Source organism: Chelonia mydas, chromosome 22, assembly GCF_015237465.2.
Source record: "Chelonia mydas isolate rCheMyd1 chromosome 22, rCheMyd1.pri.v2, whole genome shotgun sequence".
In the NCBI taxonomy this organism is placed as follows: Eukaryota; Metazoa; Chordata; order Testudines; family Cheloniidae; genus Chelonia; species Chelonia mydas.
The window spans coordinates 8,397,196-8,417,333 of NC_051262.2; the positions used below are offsets into that span (position 1 = coordinate 8,397,196).

The 20,138-nt window shown below is 49.9% G+C and overlaps 1 protein-coding gene across 4 annotated transcripts in view; it reads right to left on the bottom strand.

Moving 5' to 3' along the window:
* OPCML (opioid binding protein/cell adhesion molecule like) overlaps positions 1–20,138 on the bottom strand; it is a 702,725-nt gene that overhangs the window by 30,962 nt on the left and 651,625 nt on the right. For all 4 annotated transcript variants that reach the window (XM_007066975.4, XM_043533935.1, XM_043533936.1 and 1 more), the window contains one exon: positions 2,135–2,269. In XM_007066975.4, the coding sequence (XP_007067037.2) occupies positions 2,135–2,269 (135 nt within the window). The remainder of the gene's footprint in view (positions 1–2,134; positions 2,270–20,138) is intronic.

The following is a 20,138-nucleotide window of genomic DNA, read 5'->3' on the forward strand; positions in this document are numbered from 1 at the left end:
ACGAAATGAGATGTCCTAGAAGGGCGGAGGACCACACAGTGACCTCCTGCACCACGACCAACACTCATTGGACCCCTTGTGAGCAGTCTCAGTAAAGCAATCAAAGGCAGAAATGGCCAGGGAGATCAAAGTCTCCTCTCGCCCCCTCGCCGGATCAACACTGGGGCACATTGGTAGGGCAACGTAGATGATATTTGGACTATTGCTACCCATGCCCCATCTCTTGCTCTGGGGACAGAGAGAAAGATTCAGGCCCAGGGTAGCCAAGTCAGCACTAGGTCATTCAGAAATGAATAAGGTGAATGCCAAGTGTCAATTCAGATACACATTGAACCTCTGGTCCTCCCACCATCTGCCCCAGACCACATGACTGTGGGAAACACACATTTCACAAGTGAGATACCGCATGCACAGGATGGAAACTAGGAGCCTGCAGAATGAGAAGAGATGCTCCATTGTAGGGTGCTGTCCCTGATGTCCCTAATCCCACCTTTGGATGCGGATTGGACGAGTCCCCTAAATAGGGACACTTTGAAGGCACAAGGCTCTATCCTTCCTTCAGGACTCCTCTGATTCATAGCCACGTAGTTCACACCCCCGAGTGGGCTTACTTTAAAGTTCTTCTAATCTGATCGGGAAAATTCCCTGGTTTCTAAGTAGCTTTGCATCTTTTAAACCCATTCTGTTGTGCCGAGAAATTTACAAACAGGCCAACACCTGTGTAGGACCTAGACAAAAAGACGAGTTTGGAGAGATGATCCAAAGCCTGAACAATGTATGCGAAGTCTTGCCTCTCCCCTGCACTTGGAAGGGTCGCTATAAAGTGTAACCCTGAGCCAAACCAATCCTGGTTTTGTACGCTCAAAGAATAGACCGACCGCTCCAGTTTCACCCATCTCTGCTAAACCCACTTCTCCTTGTGTCAGGTGTGAAGAGGATTACAACAGTGGAGCCCTGATTGAAAAAGAAAAGAGCACGAGGCAGCAGAGGAGTAGATGCAGCCCTTCATCCCGAAAATACTCAGGTTTTTTTAAGCTTCCCAGAGGCGCAAAAGAATTCGAGTCACTCCTGAAATGCCGACAAGCTTTGCCACTCCAGCTTTTGTGCCTTGGCATGTCCTCTGAAGTCTTTAAATCGTCTGGGCTCTAAATTCCTAACCATGCTTCTAAAGAACAAATTGTCCTAAGATGTAAATGCTTTAAGCTTAATGAAATGTATATATGTGATTTTCTTACAGCAATTTAGTGGATATAAAAGCTCTAGAAGCTCCTTCCTAAAGGGAAGGATATTTAATGTGCTCCGTGTGTGGTGAGCCACTAGAGATTTTTCCCCCCCTGAATTGCTCCTCAGGAAAAGGGTATTACCATTTATGTTCCAGCTATAAATAGTCTTTAAGGGATGCTGACGTAGATGTTATCTGCTTTATTTTTTTTTCAGGAGTTTATGGTTATAGTCCAGCTGTTCTAACACACACGCACACCCCCGCTGGCACTGGAACACTAGGATCTCAGCTCTGTTTCCCCATCATCTTGTGCCTTTCATCATCTTCTAGACCCCTGCAAAGCGGTGAAGAATCAAGACCCTTGGATCGCAACGCTGGCAGGTAGGGAAAGGAAAGTCACACTTCAGGAGCAGCCGTCCCCACTCAGGACATATCAGCACTCTGAGCCAGGGGTACAATTCCCAGCTGAAGGAGACATACATGTACTAGCTCTGATCCAGCTTGCATGCTAAAAATAGAGTGCAGCCATGTTGGTGGGAGTGGCGGGAGAAGCGAGCCACCCTGAGTACGGGCCCAGTGCCTTGGATGGGATCATACTCCGGCAGCTAGCCCCTCCCGGCATTCGGACTGCCATGGCTACACTTGATTGCTAGCATGCTCGCTCGATGGGAGCTGGTATGGGCATGTCTCCCTCAGCCGAGAATTACACCTTCAGCTTGAAATGTAGACGTACCCTTCGATGGCATGGTAGACAGAACAGAACAGGAAGCTGTGGAACTCTAAGCAGACTACATTACAGCCCCCAGTGTTCAGGTAAAAGCCAAAATGATCTGTGTGAAAAGTCCCCACAACTAGCCTGAAGCCAGGAGGCGGGATCAGGGAGTGTGTCGTGCAGAGTCGTGCCCTACTTACAGTTTACGGTGACTTTTACTCTCCGGATGTCTGGAGCGGCCACGTCATTGACAGCGCTGCACTCGTACTCCCCGGACTGATCCCGGGTGATCCCAGAGATCTCCAAGTACTCGTCTTCGCTCACAAAACCCCGGCCTGCAAGGGAGAAGGTGCAAATGGAAAGGTCAACCCACCAGCCTGCCACCTCCACTCCCGTTGGTCACTGGGAATAAAATCTGATGGTTTGATGGAATGGCGACCTCCAGGCCTGATCCGGATCGGTTACATTGGGGTAAATCTGGGGGCTTCAGGGGGTTTAACTCAGGATTAGGCTGGTTTATCTGGGATCAGAATCAGGCTCTCTGAAACACTCACAGGACTCCAGGGGCCATATCTCACTGCAGCTGTAAAAGAGGTAAAATCCTGGTGGTCCTTCATTGTAAAACATTATTGCCTACATAAGAACCTTGGGACTGAGTCTCCCCAGATCTGGCTCCAGAAGCATATAGGGGTGCTGCATGAGCTGCAAGGGGCCAAAGAACAACTCCTCCAGGCTGGAGCAGTGCCAGGGCCAAAGTAAGCATGTTGGGGCATGGCTGGGGTCACATTTGGGTTAGGCGGGGGAGCAGCCACAGTGCTTTGGGCTACAGCTATTTTGGGCCGGTGCATGGACCACAGGCAGCTCTGGGAAGGCTACAACCCCAGGAGCTGCTCAGATTTATCCTAGGGGACATGTTTTTCCCAAAGCAGTGCAGAAGCAAAGCCAACCCCTTCCCTTTGGTCCATGCTGCAGATGTCATGAGCTGCAGCACAGAATCTATCCTATATTGTAAAATAACCCTAATCTGTTCTATTGACAATGCCACTGATTATTATACCTGAAATACATGTGAAGAGCTCCTCAACTTGTTGCCATGTATGCGGTTTGTTCACTGTTCTGCATTTCAACCCGCTGGGGCAGTGATATGAAACCACTCAGTATCATTTCCCATGGTCATTCCTTTGCACCTTGCTGTTGAGTTTGGGTTCCCAGTGTTGCACGGGGCAGGTGTCTCTCCCCCATCAAAAAAACCACCCTTTCCGTTGTTTTGGGGGCTGGGGACTAAATTATTATTAACAAATGGTCTCTTGGTGAACAAATGGGACTAGGAGTCAGGTCTCCTGGATTCTACTCCAGCTCTGCCATCCACATATTGTGCAACTGTTGGCTGGGATGATTTAGTTGGGGTTGGTCCTGCTTTGAACAGGGGGTTGGACTAAATGACCTCCTGAGGTCTCTTCCAACCCTAATCTTCTATGATTCTCCACGTCTCTCCGCCAGGACCCCCCAGGACTCAGCTGAAATACCCCCTGCTATCCCAGGCATAACACACACATGCACAGAGCTTTGCCACTGCACTTCCTTCCTGACTTGCAGCCCCTGACTGCTATTTCAGTTCCGGGCCTTTTCAAAGCAGCTGTGTGAAACTGGTCGGTGGGGTAGGGAAAAATGTCTGCCAGAGACTGGGAGAAGCGTCTACTGAAATAATGTCACATCCCCAGACACTGACCAAGCCTGACTGAGTTTAACCTGTAAGGATCAAAGCATAAGAGATCACTGCACAATCATTTTCATATGCCAGAATATAAATATTAGACACAAAACCACATACAAGAATCACTGCCCTTACGACAGCTCCAGTACACTTTGCTGACATTAACACCAGGAATACCAATCGTTTCAAGCCAGGAAATAACAATATCGACTGCAAAACCTCCTTGCTTGGAAGACAAAACCATCCCCAGAGAGGGAAAGTCACAGAGTGTGGGTTGGGGACGGTGGAGTGGGAAGACGAAAAAATAATGATGGGGGGGAAAGATGAAGTGGATGAGTGACGACGACACTTTGTAAGTGAGTCTTCTTTGTAATGATCCCATAATCCTGGGGTCATTATGGACCCGGCCTATCCGCCCAGCGATCTCTATAAAAGATGATTGGGAACGAAAGAAAATAGATTCGACGAGCCAGCGACAGAAATACATAAATAACCAAGGTGATTTCTTTCTGTGGAGAAGGGGCCTCGGGAAGAGATAAGCCCAGCTCGCTACATTAGAGAGATAAGGATCTACAAGGATACAAATGGGTGCGCTCAGACGGAGGCTGCGTGACAGACACGGGGCCATCAATCATGAAGTGGTGGGGGTCACGCCGGAGCCGGGATCTGCTGCGGCAGAGCGGCCAGCGCACGCCGGGTCGCGCGCCATGCCCCCCCGCGTCTGGCTGTATAACAAATACGCTGGGGTCTCTCAGGGACAGGGCTGAACTGGAATGTGCTGCTTGGTGCTTTGCAGCACATGGCTCATCCCTGCCTCGCTGACTGACTGATGCGAAGCAGGGCCCCAGCCTCCCTTAGGATAAACAAAGGTCACTGGTGCCTAGCGCTGCTCATTGGTCTCCTTTCATCAGTACTAAATCCACTGGACTCTAGCCGGTCTAACGCTGCTTGACTAACGCCTCCCTCCAGCTACCCACGCCACTCCCAGGCAGACACCTGTTCAGGGGAGCTGAGCTGAGAGGTGCAAGTTTCTCTTCCCATCTCACCCAAGTGTAGGGTGACCGGACAGCGAGTGCAAAAAATCGGGAAGGGGGTGGGGGGTAATAGGAGCCTATAGAAGAAAAAGCCCCAAATATCGGGACTGTCCCTATAAAATCAGGACATCTGGTCACCCTACCCAAGTGATGCCCTCTAAGGCCTCTCCTTGAACCACTTGAGGCCCTTCAGCAAGACGGCCTCCGAGGTGAAGCATGACCCAGAAGCATGACGGGAAGAGGGAGGCACAGAGCCTGCTGGCTGCAGCCTTCCCTTCGATCCTAAGAACGGCCCTACTGGGTCAGACAGATGGTCCATAGAGCTCTGTACCCTGTCTTCTGACAGTGGCCAGTGCCAGCAGCGTCAAAGTGAATGAACAGAAGAGGGCAATCCTCAAGCGATCCATCCCCTGTTGTCCAAGCCCAGCATCTGGCATCCTGCAGCACTGCCAAACAGGGGCCTTTATGCCTCTCGCCCAGATACGCGCTATTCTGGACAGCCCGGGCTGCTGTCATCCCAAGTTTAGCACCAATAACATCCTGCACTTCCTCTGCTCCGGTACCTGACGCAATGTGAAAAGGGAGATGCCTTGGGGGGCACGACTACAGAGGCCTAAAAGGGGGCACAGCGGTGGAGAGAGACGCAGTGAGGTGAGAGGGGGAAGGCAGGAGTTGTGGGGGGGAAGGAGGGGAGAGAGGGATGTTGGGGTGCGGGAGGGGGGGACTCTCCAAGCTACCAGCCATCTGCCCTCCCCTCCCCATTTGGGAATCTAATTGCTGCAATGGAGGAGCGGATTCCCCTCGCTAATTAAGTGCGGGGCCGGGAACTGCAGTGCATTTCGTCCCTGTCGGACGCCGGAGACGCCGCCACCACGCCAGAGTTAATGAAAAATGTGATAAACCCACTGTTTCATTTCGCCTTAATTAATCCCAGTGATTGGATTGTGCTGAAGTCAGCCTGGTTTGGAGAAAGCGCCCTGGGGTCAGCATCCTGCTGGCTGGCGGCGGGAGAGGAGGCTCTTTGGCTGGGGTGTGGGATGAGCGTGAGCATCTCTGACTGCAGCAGCTGTGACCGGGCTTTGCAGAGTTCCCCTCCCTGCTGCTCACGAACTCCCCCCACCACACCCTCCTGCTGCTGCCCGGGTGCTCTGTCTCCTTTCCCAGAGCCGCAAGGTAACCCTAAAGCCAGTGTGTGACTGTGATGGGAGCTGTTACTCTGGTGAGGAGGAGGAGAAGATTCAGGCACACAACACGTATGACCCTGCCCTCCTTAGAAGAAACGTGGAGGCATGCCCTGCCGCAGACAAGCACTCCCATCCACACCCGCAGCTAGTCGCCAACACCCTGCCTCCTCTGATACTCTCTCACACAGGTGGGCTGTGCAAAAGTGCCCGAAAGGTCAACAGTTACAGTCCGGGAGGGGACAGAGCCTTCCATTCTCATGGAGAACCAGTGCAGGGGATCAAGCTCAAGAGCTCCAGCAATGTGGCATGGGGTGGGAGAGGAGAGAGACGATCTCTCCAGCCATGTGGCCAGGGGTGGGGTGGGGAGCGGGCAGGTCCCAGGCAAATGGGCAGGTCCCAGTAACTTATTTAGATTGCAGCTCTTTGGGTCAGGAACCACCTTTTTGTTCTGTTTGTACAGCACCTAGCACAATGGAGTCCTGGTCTAATACAAACAGTAATAACAATGAATAAAATGCACGGTAGGTTGAAAGCAACACCTTCAACTCCACCGGGCGGCAGCTGCAATGCAGATCCAGCAGGTGCTTTAAAAATGGGCATGTCCTTAACAGAGGGAGGTTCATATTCCATTAACCAAAGGGTGCCCCTAGTGCTTTCCAGTGGGTAGAACAGAAGACTGTGAATAAGGGCTCCTGGGTTCTAGCTCCAGCCCTCTCAGACTTGTGTGGGTTTAGGTAAGTGGCTTAACCTCTCTAGAGACAGCTCTTCCTCGGGGGTACTACTAATGCTCTAATTCATACGCATGTGGTGGTGGTAGGAATTCAATACAGCCCTTTGAGATGCTAGCACGCAATGGGTGACATAATTGCAGAGTCTTCCTGGCAAGGCAGCCCCAGTGCTGCAGATTAATTACATCTGTATGACTTTTCCAGCCAGCCAGATGGAAACAGGATATAGCTAAAGACACTAGAAGCCCTGAATCAATACAGTGGGAGAAAGGCAGGGGCAGCCCAGCTGGGGGAGATGAATATCTTGAATGATACGCCCAGATGCAACAGGGTCTTTGCAAACCCAGAAGGTCAGCTGGCTCCGGCTGGCCAGTCAATGATGCGGAAAGGCTGCTAGGGTGGAGCCTCAGGTTTAGGATGCTAGGAGTCACTATTGAAAGAGGCAGCTCTATTGCATACAACCCATCCCCCTGTCCTTATAACACTAACCAAAACTGGTGGGGCTAAATTCCTCTTAGTTAGACCAACTCCACTGAAGCAACATCAGTACAAGCAAAGGAGGATTTTTCCCACCAAGACTCAACCAGCCTTCCCTGAGACTCAAGTAAAGCCTCAGATGGATTCTTCTGCGGCCTGTTCTACTTAGTTGGTCCAAAGTCCGTGTCCAGCATATGGAAATGATCTTGCCAGAACATTATCACACAGCAGTTTTTAAACAGGGGGAGGAGAAGGCACATGCTCTGCTCAGTGAGAGATAGGTGGGCAAGGAGAACACGGGAGTTAGGGTATGTTTCTGCCATTGCTGGAATGGAATGGGATACATCATAATTCGAGAGGGCACTGGACTCCAATTCCTTATCTGAGCATCCCAAACTTCAGGGCAGTTTAGATCTGCACCAGAATCCAACCTGCACTGCTGGCTGGCTGGCTCTCCATGATGGGCCAACCCGAAATCCTGTCTCCACGGACCATGGGGGAAGTTTGGATCCAGATCTGGAATTGTCAGTTAGTGACCCTTCTTTGCTCGAAAGTTTTGGAGCATGCACGGCATCCTCAGAAAGCTTGGTGGGATAACGACAAATCCATGTGCTACACAGGCCGATGATTATTGTGGAAATCATGCACACTGATGCATATCTCCTTCATTTCTAGAAACACAGGCCTTAAACACTGGCGCTAAAAGAGAACTCCCTTAACAGGAACCCGGGGTAATAGGTCCTTTCTCTTCTCTGTGAGGCAGCCACTAAAAAGGCAATATCACAAACACATGCAAAGCCAGTACGGTAGTGAACACAGGGCATTACAGGAGAGAGCAAAGTACACTGCTCGGGCCAGAATTTACCCTTTCTTCTCTATAGGAGTCCCGGCTGCTTCCCTTTTGGAATCATCAACAACTGCTTTATCCATCACATCTGGCTAAGATCAGGTTCTCTCGCTCCAAACTGCAAGACAGTCCCAGCATGTCCTCCAGCGCTGAGTGCATCCATCTCCTTCTCCCTCATCCTACAGGTTTTTTTTATTGGAGACACTTTGACATGGCAGGATTATCTGTCTGTGCATAGCCCTAGCGGTATGATAATGATACTAATTAACAGCATTTGTTAATATCTTTAAATTACCTGTATTAGCTCCCAGGCAAAGCACCTACTAACAGTGGCAGCAGTGTTGGCAGATTTGCATCAGCAAGTGACATTATGTTCATTTCATAGTTCATTAGAACACTCCAGAGCGAACATGTCACCAGACGACATCATGATCCGCGAGAGACTGGCCTGGTACCAGAACCTGGTGCCAGGGCTGCTCGTCTCAGCAAAGGGGACCTGCTTTTGGAGGGTGCCTTTTTATTTACCCATTGCCCTGATACCTCTCTGGTGCCAGGGTGAGTCAGCAGTGAGTAAAGCAGCTGGGACAGGACTCAGCCCCAGGGGGCTGATGTGCTCATAGGGAAGGATGGACAGGGCTGGCTGGAACGGGCCATGAACAGGACGGTGCGGTGCAAGCTTTCCTGACCCAACCCTTTGCCAATATCACTCCCGCCTCATTCCTGAACTACTCTGACCTCATGGTCTCAGTCCTGAGCTTAGCCTGAACGACAGTTCTCCACCTATTTCAAGTCCTGGTAGTCAAAAAAGCGGCAAAGAAGACAGAACAGACAGGGGAGAAAGAGAGATTCAAGGGGTGAAAGGTGGCCAGGAGGAAAAGTCTGGGAGCTGATTTTTGATTTGTCTGCATCAGCTTCCATTTTGGGGATTCCAGCTAGCAGCAAGCACCAACACTCCCAGCAGAGCTGGGGCTTTCTGCAAGGCATGTCTCAGTCATGGTCGTAAATTAGGAGCTTAGAAGGTCGAGCTCTTCAGCTCCCAGCCCTTACTGCAGGTTGCCTGTCTGCCTCTGCAGGTCTTCTGTGGCTCGGCTCACCGGCCAGGTCCCACAGTGCAACCATCCCTTCCGGGGGGGACAACAAACTTAGAATCTCCTTGTGCCCTTCAGGGACAATTATAAGCGAATGAGTTTCTTCCCCTTCGGTGCTAAATTCCCTCTCTGGAATTGAATCATCTGCGCTCTTGCCACTCGCTACAGCCAGTGGTGGGCCCTGGCCAAGACTGGTTCCTTTGGCCGTAGTCTAGGCAGCATCCCTCCTCGCTCCTCTGGCTCCACCCAGAAACTGATTTTGGTAGCAGCAGGCAGCTCTTTTTATTCTGGCCTGCTGGGCCTTGATTGGCTGTTGCTGGACTCCTGCCCTTCTAGCTGCTGGAGGACCAGATCTCAGTGGTTCCCCCCAAAATGACTGCAGCTGGGATGGCTCTCTAGGCAAGCCTGCAAGTCTAATACTTGGTGCTATTTTCCTGTCAGGGAGCAGTTTTGGGGGGCAGGGTGTAGCAGAACAGCAGGGCCTCCAATGTGGGGGTGGGAGGGCGATGAAGACCTGGTACCCTCCATCACAAGGAATCTTCCTGGAGGGGTACCCTGATTGCCTGTATAGGAGAGGATACCTTGATATGAGAATAGCACACAAATGATACCCAGCCCCCACACAGGTGCACAGGGAGACCCCGCCCCTTACTGCCCCAGCACAATATGGTGCTTGCAAAGTGTGTAAAAGTGTCAGTGCAGAGGCAGTGTGGTCCAGCGGATATGGCCTGGGACTCAGGAGACCCAGGTTTTATTCTCGGCTTTATCATGGGCCTGCTCCGTGACCTTAGGCACATGATGGCCCCTGTCTGTGCCTCAGTTTCCCCATCTGTAAACTGGGGATAACAGCACTGCTCTCTTTTGTAAAGCACTTTGAGATCCATAGATGAAAAGCGCGATGCAAGAACTAGGTGTCACCATTCCTGTACTCCAGGAAGTGCTGTGCTTTCTGACAGAGCCCATGCTGGGTTACGGCAACTGTACCCGGCCCACCCTAGGCACCCCAGCCCACTTCATCACGAAGGAGTCAGCTGACGGTTCTGCCCTCCCAAAATCCTTTGCAAACAAGCCTACTGGTCTCCAGTTCGGAAGAAGATAGGCAGGCACACAGCAGCCGGCTTTAACAAATCAGAAAGCAATTCATTTTCAGAAGAAAACAAGTGATATTTACATTATTAAATCACAATTACAAAGCAAATCAGCTGCAGAAGAAGGGAGCCCATTTTCATCAATTATTACTGAACTGAACGTAATTTTTCAATCAGAGGCGGATTGTAAATGGAGGCCTTGATGCAGCCAGAACTCTTTTATCATCATATTTACTAATCAGGTATTAACTTCTTGGAATTACCAATGGCACTGTGAAAAGGAAGCAGGGGATGGACGGGTGAGGAAGGAAAAAAAAAGAAGGATGCACTTGTGCTAATTACAGAAAGTTAAATTAGGCGTTGTGAGCAATTCATTGATAGGACAATGAAACGCCGTCTCGTGGGCTGGAATTCAATGGGCTTTGACTTCCCTCCAGCAGGGTTTCCTTCTAGAAAATCAATTGTTTCTAGCTGGTTCAGAATTACGACGGTGTGGGGCTGGGGGAAGGTAAAAAGACATCCCTTTGCTTAAATACAACAGCGATGAACCCAGTAGGAATTGAGAGCGGAGAGACAAGATTAGCGGCAGAAGAAAGACTGGTGGGGGGGACACAGCTAAGATAGACGCATCCATGCCCGAGTCACTGCGTCACTGCAGTATGCATTTAGAGAAGAAAGACGGTGCCGTGGGCTAACACTCAGGAGAGTGAGGTTCAATTCCCAGCTATGCCACACACGGAGTCACTTTCGGCACATCACTTAATCTACGGCTCAGCTCCCCATCTATCAGACAGGGCTATTAATATGCCCTTGCTCCCACCTTCTGTCTTGTCTATTTTGATTATGAGATCTTGGGGGCAGGAGACTCTGGTCTTAACAGGGGCCCCTGGACACTAATGTAACCTGTAATAAGACGCTAGGATTGTCGTTCAGAAAGCCCAAGATGCCTGGTGAGTCATTGTGAAGCGATGGAAGCAGCTACAAGCATGGCTGAGAGCTCTTTGTTCAGACTATCCCCAGGTTCAATCTTCCCTGGGCTTTGTGGTCTGTTACCCTCCAGTTTTTAAGTTCTCAGCCACTCTGACTTCACCAGTTACACCCACGCATGGTACAGCTACAGTAAGGCACAAATCTCTGCCATGCCAAGAGTCCTAGACCACTGTGAGATTGGCAGAACTCAGCCAATCACGATGCTTACTCTACAGCTAATTTGCATGCTACAGGGTCATTGGTTCTATGAGGGAGACTGCACAGATGGTGGAATATTTGGCCCACGTGCCATGAGCGTTCCAGCTTCTAGGACGGAGGAAACGGAATCATTTTAGGAGCCCAAAACCCAGGTCGGGATGAGGCCAAAGGGGATGGAAAGTTTAGCTTTGCACTTCCCCAATCCTGGGGCCATTGTGTATGTAGCCAGCCCCCAGGCATACTCTGAAGAAGCCAAAGGGCTGCTCTTCCTTACACCAAGAAGTTAACGCCAGAATCTCGACAAAGCGTTGGGGCATTCCAACCACACCCTGTCCATGCTGGTAGCAGGGGATAGCGTGGGAGTCTCTATCCCAACTCAACGGGAAGACCCTTGTGCTGGGATCCGTCCGGCGATGCCACCTCTCAGGTGAGAGTCTGACACCGGCTCAGCACACGTCACACTGGAAGGTCTGCACCGTTGTTGTGGCTGAGCCCAACTCGGAGCCGTTAGCCTGCGCACAATGCAGCTGTGACCCTGGTCTGACGCGATCTGTGCTTGAAGTGGGGCAGCGGGGCAGTGGAGGTGGTTACGCCATATTCCCACTTTGCGCTGCTGACAGCTGAAATTTTTAGACCAAGAAATAAATGGGTCTATTTTTCTAAATGGAGCCGTTGTGCTGGTTCTCTGGCTTTGCCTACGCAGATGTGCAATGCAGAGAACAGAACTCAGGACAACTGAGCCTTAACCCACTGAGCTAAAGGAGCAATATCTCCCGTTCAGTGGATACAGCAAATTGATAGACCTGTGAGTAGACATATTCCATCCAGGAGGGGGCAGCAGCAGGTACCACCGTCTTAAGCTCTGCGTCCGTTTTAAGCACAGAGGTGAGCCTGTGCTTTGATTCAGGGCATGTATGGTGAAGGGATATAAAGGCTATTACCCGGCAGTTATAGGTATGATTTGCTCACGTGATTGAATTGAATCCAATCATAAGTGCAATGGGCCTGATTCGGACACACTGACTTGTGTCAAGCAGCCCCTTGCTACGCAGTCGTCCCAGGGAAATCAGCGGAAGAAGCAGCTGCTCGGTGTAAGGGCGCTGTACATTATAATTATGACCGGTGGTTAATCGTATAGAGCTGACACAGAAATGTAACACATTATTGGGTGTAAGTCACCCCGCTGCAGCTCTGCACATCCCCACTCCAGTGTGTGCCAGGGTGCACAGCGCACGTGCTGTTTGGAAGCTGCAGAAAAGCTCCCCGATTTTCTGAACGCTCCTCCCCTGCTCCCCGCTGGATCCTCTGAAATGTGGGGGCTGGGGTGAGAGTACAGGAAAATGGCAAGAAATGGGGGCGAGTCCACAGAAGATTTCAAGGCGGTGTGAAAGGAGGAGGATGTTTGAGAGAATGGAGGAAGTGGGGAGAACAGGTTCAAACCCAAAGCCCGGATCCCCCGGCCCATGTCAGTCCGGGTCCATGCACAGCTCCATCCGGCCAGTCAGGATAAAGCAACACACACTGGCACTACATCTGAGTGTCAAATAGCAGCATTTCAGGCTAGTGTAACTGTCCTCTTTTTAATGCTCAGTGCCATCGCTTCCCCTAAAACTTATCAAAAGTAGACCCTGATTCCTCCACGCCATTCCTCCTTCTGCTAGAGCCCGCTGTGAGATGGCATCTGGCTGGCCTCCCTAGAGATATCTGCATGCCGTGTCAGGATGCAGCGATGGGGATTACCTGGCCCTCGCACCCTCACAAGCCAATCGTGGGAGAGGAGAGAAGCGGCTGGGTTCACCCTGTACTCTCACCCCAGCCCCTGTCTCCATGTGCTTCAGAACAGCAAGAACCTGAGCTCCCTGTCCAGGTCACCACGTCCATTTCTCGGCACTTTACAGGCTTTAGCATCCTTACTCAGGATACTGCCGTGTCTATTGCTCCTCTTTGCATTTGATCTCATTCAGCCCCTTCCCCAGAGTCAGCTTCTCTTCGTAAAGCTTCGCTTTTCACAGGACTTGAACCCCTGCACAGCAGAGCTGTGTTATTAATACTAATAATCAATGGCTGAGATTAAAATAGCAAGAAGGAGCAGGCCTTCTTGGGGTTATGAAGCCAAGCTCATGCGAAATGAGAACTGGATAATGATTACCAGCCCCTGATGAGACAGGGATTTTGCACTACAGTGGAAGGCATAAACTACAAAGGAATAAACAGAGCCCTGTTCTTATTGCAACTTGTAATTTCTGAAGTGAATTTACTGCTAGGGCAAGATGCCAATTTGACAGAATTGGTGACTGACGCCCTTTGTTTATCCACAGACGATGAATTTCACCCCTGTGCAGAAGGCCAGAACTACTCAAGCCCCCAGTGTGCGTAGGCCTTGCGTTGGTTCTCTATATAGGGATGAATTTAACCCAGGATAGACGAAGCCCAGTCCTGCAGCCCTTAAAAACCCTCAAACCATCAACAAGCCAATTTCCTCCCTGAGGAGCGGAAGAGCGATTGGAAGGGAAAAACTCAACATACATGACAGATGCTAATCGCCCTGCTTACTGCACTGTTAGAAGGTGCTCAGATACCCCGGTGATGATGAACGAGGAGCTTGAATAGAACAGAATGACTTGGGCAAAACTCCTGTGGAAGCTACTTGGGAATGGCTTTTGCCTGAGTCAGGATGGTAGGACTGGAACCCATCTGTGGGGAAACCACCAAGAGGAGGCATGAGTGGCGCCCAGATGGATGTAAGCCCCCTTGCCCCAGAGCCATTTCAAATGGTTTGGCCTCCAGGCAGCCTCCCCACCCTCGTATATATTAATATTAAAATGTCTGCAGCTGGTGGTCCAGGTACGGCCCAGGAAACAACAGTGCAAGTGGGAATGCCGTACTCTGCCCACTCACCCCAAGCAGCAACTCCAATAGCCTCTCTATGCGAAGGGAACATCAAAACACCCCACCACGTCGGAAGCCCTAGTGTAGACAGGCCTCTGAGTTTAAGCCTTGTGTCCTCTGATCCTGCTCAGAGTGCGTCTAACTGACGTAGCGCTTAAAAGGCTGAGAGGTCTCTCTGCCCTCGCACTTCCAGTGTTGTTAACACAAGTGGGGCTGAAGCTAAATCATTTCTCTCGCACAGATAGAGAGAGAATTCTCTTCCTTAAAGTCCTATAGCCCATATTAGAATCATAGAATATCAGGGTTGGAAGGGACCTCAGGAGGTCATCTAGTCCAACCCCCTGCTCAAAGCAGGACCAATCCCCAAATTTTTTTGCCCCGGATCCCTAAATGGCCCCCTCAAGGATTGAACTCACAACCCTGGGTTTAGCAGGCCAATGCTCAAACCACTGAGCTATCCCTCCCCATATTATCCCTGGCCTCTCTGCTACGGACTGGTCTATATTAAGTAAGTTACTGAATTAAGGTATAAACCAGGGTAAGACCCACCTTGGGCAGGTGAGGCATCTACGTTAGGAGTCTGCGCTGATGTAATTTATAGTGGGACAAATTTTCTTAATAGAGACAAACTCTCAGTGAGTGTCAACTGTGGTTTTGTGAAATAGGCAGGCATTCAATCCACAAAGACTTGCTATTGAGATGCACCAATTTATTTAGAGATGCCACCAGAGATGCTTTTGACTTTTGCCTGGGGGATGAATTTGGAATAGTGAGCTAGAGATTTGGCCCATCACCTTTTCACGAGCTGAAGCCCGAAGGAACTCCGGGGACAACCAACCTATGGTAACTCAAGGACTCACAACAAAATAAACAGATCTTTTGCAGCAGAGCAGGAAATAAAAGCAAGATCGAGCACCAAAACCTCAGGAAGCCCTCAGGTTTTAAACCTCAGAGGAGGGAGCATAGACTTACAAGACTGGAATGGAGTCGGCGGGAGAGCAGCTGGGCAAGGAGCATCTTTTCTGTGGGGCAGTAAAGCCAATGACTTCAGCCTCTGGAGGTTGTGCCAAGTTCCGATCATCTGGCAACAAATTCTCGGCCAACAGAGGATCTAACAATGCAGCCGGCAGAGCAGGAGGGAAAGTCCAAAATGTGCTCACGCAAGAGAAATGCTCAGGGAAATCGAATGGCAACATGACAACACTGAGGGAAAGGGAAGTGACAGCTTCAAAGTCTGTGTCAATTCCAAATTGCAAACGGTTTCACTACAAAGGAATGATTCCAACAGACAACAGTGGCGTCCAGACACCTACCAACTAGTCATCTCCCAAAAATCAGCACTCTTCGGACAACTAAGTACAAGATTGTAGTGCAAAACATTTTAAATCCTGGCCCTGAATCTCACAGGCAACAGATCTCAAAAGTGCGTGCGTGCGTGAGAGAGAGAGAGAGAGTGCGGGGGGGCGGATTAGCAGAGTGCTTCAGGGAGGGACCTACTTGGAGGTGTCAAGCCCAGAAATCTTGGGTAGTCATTCTGCACTGCCCAGCAATCTGGGTAGTCATTTACACCTGTGCAGGGTGAGTGCCAGGTGGGTATAAAGGCATCATCAGAGGTGTGAGTGAGCGAAGACTTCTGATGCAGTCGCATTTGACACCTATCTTGTAAGAGTTCCAATGATGGCATGATGTGAAAGGCAGTGTAGAATCAGACCCTCAGTCTAAGGCTACATGTTCACTGCAGACAGAAGTGTCTTTCTACACTGAGACAGCTACCTGAGAGACATCTTGATTTAAAATCCAAGGGGAGACAAGGCACAGCTGTTCTTTTTTTACCTTGGTGTAGCTAGCTGAGGTAAAAACCACCACGCCTTGTCTCTGCTGGGATCATACCATGAGATAGTTCTTTCCAGTCTGCTGTTTCAATGTAAAAACACTCCTCTTCCTGGAGTGAAGACAAAGCCGAAAGCACAGAGTTGCACTGGGTTTACCTAAAGGTATGTTTTAAAGCAGATTTTGTTAAACTGGTGAAAAGTCCTGTGTAGATGGTCTTAATTCAATTTAAACCCTGCTTCTATTGGTTTAACTTGGAGTGGTAAATTTCAGGTTTTACCCCAATTTGGTTAAATCAGTGCAACTTCTGTGGGCAAACACAGCCTATCTGGGAGGGGGAAATGAAGTGCGCTGGGGGCAGGTTGCTAGCAGCGCATTGTATCTACCCCATGTTGAAGGAAGGGGCCCAGGAAGTAGGATAGTTCAGGGAAAGGACTGAGTTTCTCTGACCTGGTTTTTTGCCTGTGACCTTATGTCTCAGTGAGTGGATGAAAGACTGGTTAATTTCCTATCACAGGGCACCCGGCAATTCCTCAGGGGAGGGTTAAAAGAGCTTCCCAGCCCACTGAATGGGAAGCAGGATGCCTTCAACAGGCTAATCTCGCATCAGAATGCACCAAGCAAATCACTGCTAGCAGCCAAGGGCTGGCTCCCAACCCAGTGAGATGCACCAGTGACTCCTTGCTGAAATACTGAGATTGATCATCCCACCAGAAATACCTAAAGTGACTCTTAAAATAGATTATTAACCAGCAAGTTCAGCACTCTCCCATGAAGGCGTATATGCAGATGAGGGGAAACAGGTTTATATCACAGTGATATAGATGAGCAGGAGATCTCTGTGAGGAAGAGAAATTGGGATAGATCCAAGCAGAAGCAAGCAAGCAAGGCACAAAACAAGAGTGAAAAATTCACCATCTATATTCAAACCTCCTCTGAAAAATCTCTTCTCCCTTGCCTCTATCGGATTCTTTTCCTTTCTCTCTCCTTCTGCTATTATTGTTCCCCTCATTTAATTTTTTAACTAGGTTGTTTAACTCTGAAAAAGCTTTTTTTAGGTTGCTGAGCCAATTCCATCAATCTGGCCATCATCATTGCAATATCTGACCACACCTCACAGTTCTTAGAGGATTTATTCTCACAACACATCTGTGAGGTAGGGCAGAGTTAGCGCCCTGATTTTCACTGAGGCACAGAGAGACTAAAAGTGACTCTGCCAAGGCCACACAGGAAGTCTGTGGCAGAGCAGGGACCGAACCCAGAAGTCATAGGCTAGTGCCCTAACCATTGGCCCATCCTTCCCCTCCATTCTCCACTCCCATTCTGATCTCACTCACACCAGCGTCATTCCACTGGGCTTGATTCTCCGCCGCTTTGCACCTTGGTGTTGTCTTGCAAAGAGGGTGTAAACTCTCCCCGCACGCCAGCCGCTCTGTTTTACGCTCACCCAGAGAGCTCAACAAAATAGCAACCTTTGCAAAAACTAATCGGAGAGCTTCAGAAAATGAGGGTCTGGATTCTGCCAGGGGCTGAGTGCACACCAACTCAGCATCTGGCTAAACTGGACCTTTTCACACTCCCCAGAATGGTGATGGGCAGCCCTGCTGGACCTTCCTCCCCAAACCCTGCTCGGCACTTACTGTTTTTACTTCTTCATTATTTTCCATCTTTGCACACGCCTTGCCTTTTCAGACAGTACCGGTATCAAGGTGGTCTGCCCCTTTAAGGACCAGGGAGCCTGGGACCAGCCAGCCCTGTTCTGAGGTAGAGCCCCATTGAGAACAGGCTGGGGCCTAGCAGTTTGCAAGGGGTCAGGAGGTGGCCCAATGAGCACCCAAGTCCTATCTAGGCTGAAAGTAGGTCAGTTGGGGTGGAGACATGCCTGGAGCAGGGGGCCTCTGGATTAAGCAGGGGATTGTTTGTGGCAGACCCAGCTCTGGATAAGGAGCAGGAAGTACTGGAAATTTTCCCAGACACATCCTGCTCTGAAGGGATTTACCCACCACAGACATTTGGAGAAGGCTTGGAAATTTGAGGATGCTATTGAAGGGAACCTTTTGGGGTTTGCCTGTTCATCGCCAGCCTTGAACATCAGTGGGCTGCTGGGGATATTCCAATTCAGAATATGCCTCCAGGAAGCTATTCACTGAGGAACGGAACCAGAGCCGGATCTCATTTTCAGTGGAGTTGCTCTGGATTAGCATCAGTTTAGCTGAGACCAAACGCTGTCTTAGCAACAGCAAATCTCCCCACAACGTGGCGCACAAGGACACAGCCTCAATTACCATGCCTCATAACCTCTTGGGCAATCTTCCCTCCCCGCCAACCAACTCAGAACAATGTATCTTAATTAGATAGACCCAACCTTACAGTCTAGAATGTAGCTAGTGACTGTGAAACAGCTCTCGCTACAAACGGGATGGATGGCTCAGTCATGTCTGGCTAATGAGGTGTTTACTGGAAGTCAAGCCACGAGCTCACAGCAGCCACTAGTCTCTGAGGTTCCCAGGCCAGCGAGAACCATGAATGCCACATGACGTGCTCTCGCTCTTTACAGGAAAGAGTGAAGGACCAGAAAACACATCTGGGCCAACTTGAGTGTTAGATGATATAAAGCAGGTGGCTGAAAGGAATAACCCACTGGCCTGAGAATAAACTGTAGTGATCCGAGGGAACTGGTTATGGAAGCCAACTTCAGGGCTGATTGGAGAGGTTCTTCAGGTCAGGAAAAGTGTCTTCTTCCTGTCTAGATAGGCCCCTATAACCATAGTAACAGCACCACAAACGTTCACCTCACAACAGCCTTCTGACCCCAGAGAAGTGCCATTGTGCCCATTTTACAGATAAGGAAACGAGGCATGGGGAGATGGTTGCAGAGCTGGGTCCTGAACCAAGATCTTCTCAGCCTCAAGTCTGCTCCCATAACCACAAGCCTATATAGATACTAGGGGTCTTCTATGTGTTTTTAAAGCACCTAGCACATTTGGGCACTGAAAAACACTAAATAACATAGTTCATAGCAACAGTCCAGGTGATGGTTCAGGGTTATCACTGGTATTAAGTAAAAGGCCAAGCAGCTTTACTGGATACATACAACATGGCTGGGTCCCTGCTTAACGCCGATGGAACCAGCATGTACCAAATCTCATGGAGAGACTGGAAGAGATTGCACAGGAGAGGCCGGTATCTTGGTTGTTCCCAAGTCCTGGTGGGAGACATGGAAAGGATCTGTCCAGGGACATTCGAGATGGTTCATCTGTCCCTTAGCTTGAAGGGTAATTCTTTTTTTGCGACTCCTGCAGCATTTAACGGCTTCTCAGAAATCTGCACATCTCCTGAAACTGCCCTCCCCGCCCTGGACAGCAGCACAGTGTGGTCTTGGCCTTTCCATGCAGTAAAAAACCGCTGTACTGACAGGAGCCTTTGGCTCCTGTGTGAAACACTCCCTCGCTGTCCCGCAAATTCCTGCAGAGCAAGGCAGGCAGCTCATAATGAGTTCCTTTCACCAGCTCGTGCAGCCGCTTTTGTCTCGCCCTCCTCCCCTCTCTCTCAGTTCCTTGGCTCTCCTTTCATCCTGGGGCCTGTGGGTGAGGGAATCCTAGCTGGGAGCTGGCAAAGCACCGGCTGATACCTTGCAATGAGTTTTCTCCTCTGCTCCCTGGCTCTTCACACATTACATGCAGCATTCCCGGCACTGGAGAGTTGGCCTCTTTGTGCAGGCAGGTGGATGTTTATCTTGGTGGTTTTGCTTGAGGGATGCCTTTTTCATCGCACAGCACAGCTGAGGGGAAAGGAGTGGGTAAATGTCCTGAAAGGAAATCCAAGCGGCTCCGGCTGCAAGAATAGAACTTTATCAAGCGTGGCCAATCCCCAGCGGAATAAGAAACATCTTTTAAAAAGGGATAAATTGAAAGAGCCCTCTTAATGCCTCTCGCTGAAAGAGCATGGGGAAGGGCTGGGCAATTTTTATTTCCTTTTACCTTGTTTAAAAAAAAAGTTAAGATGACAAAAGTTTCCAGAAGGTGAAGTTTGGGGAGATAAAACACAGACATGCACACAATTCCACACTTACATACCTATAAACATACACACTTAAAATATTTGGGGAAACATATCTATCTACACACCTACCTACTC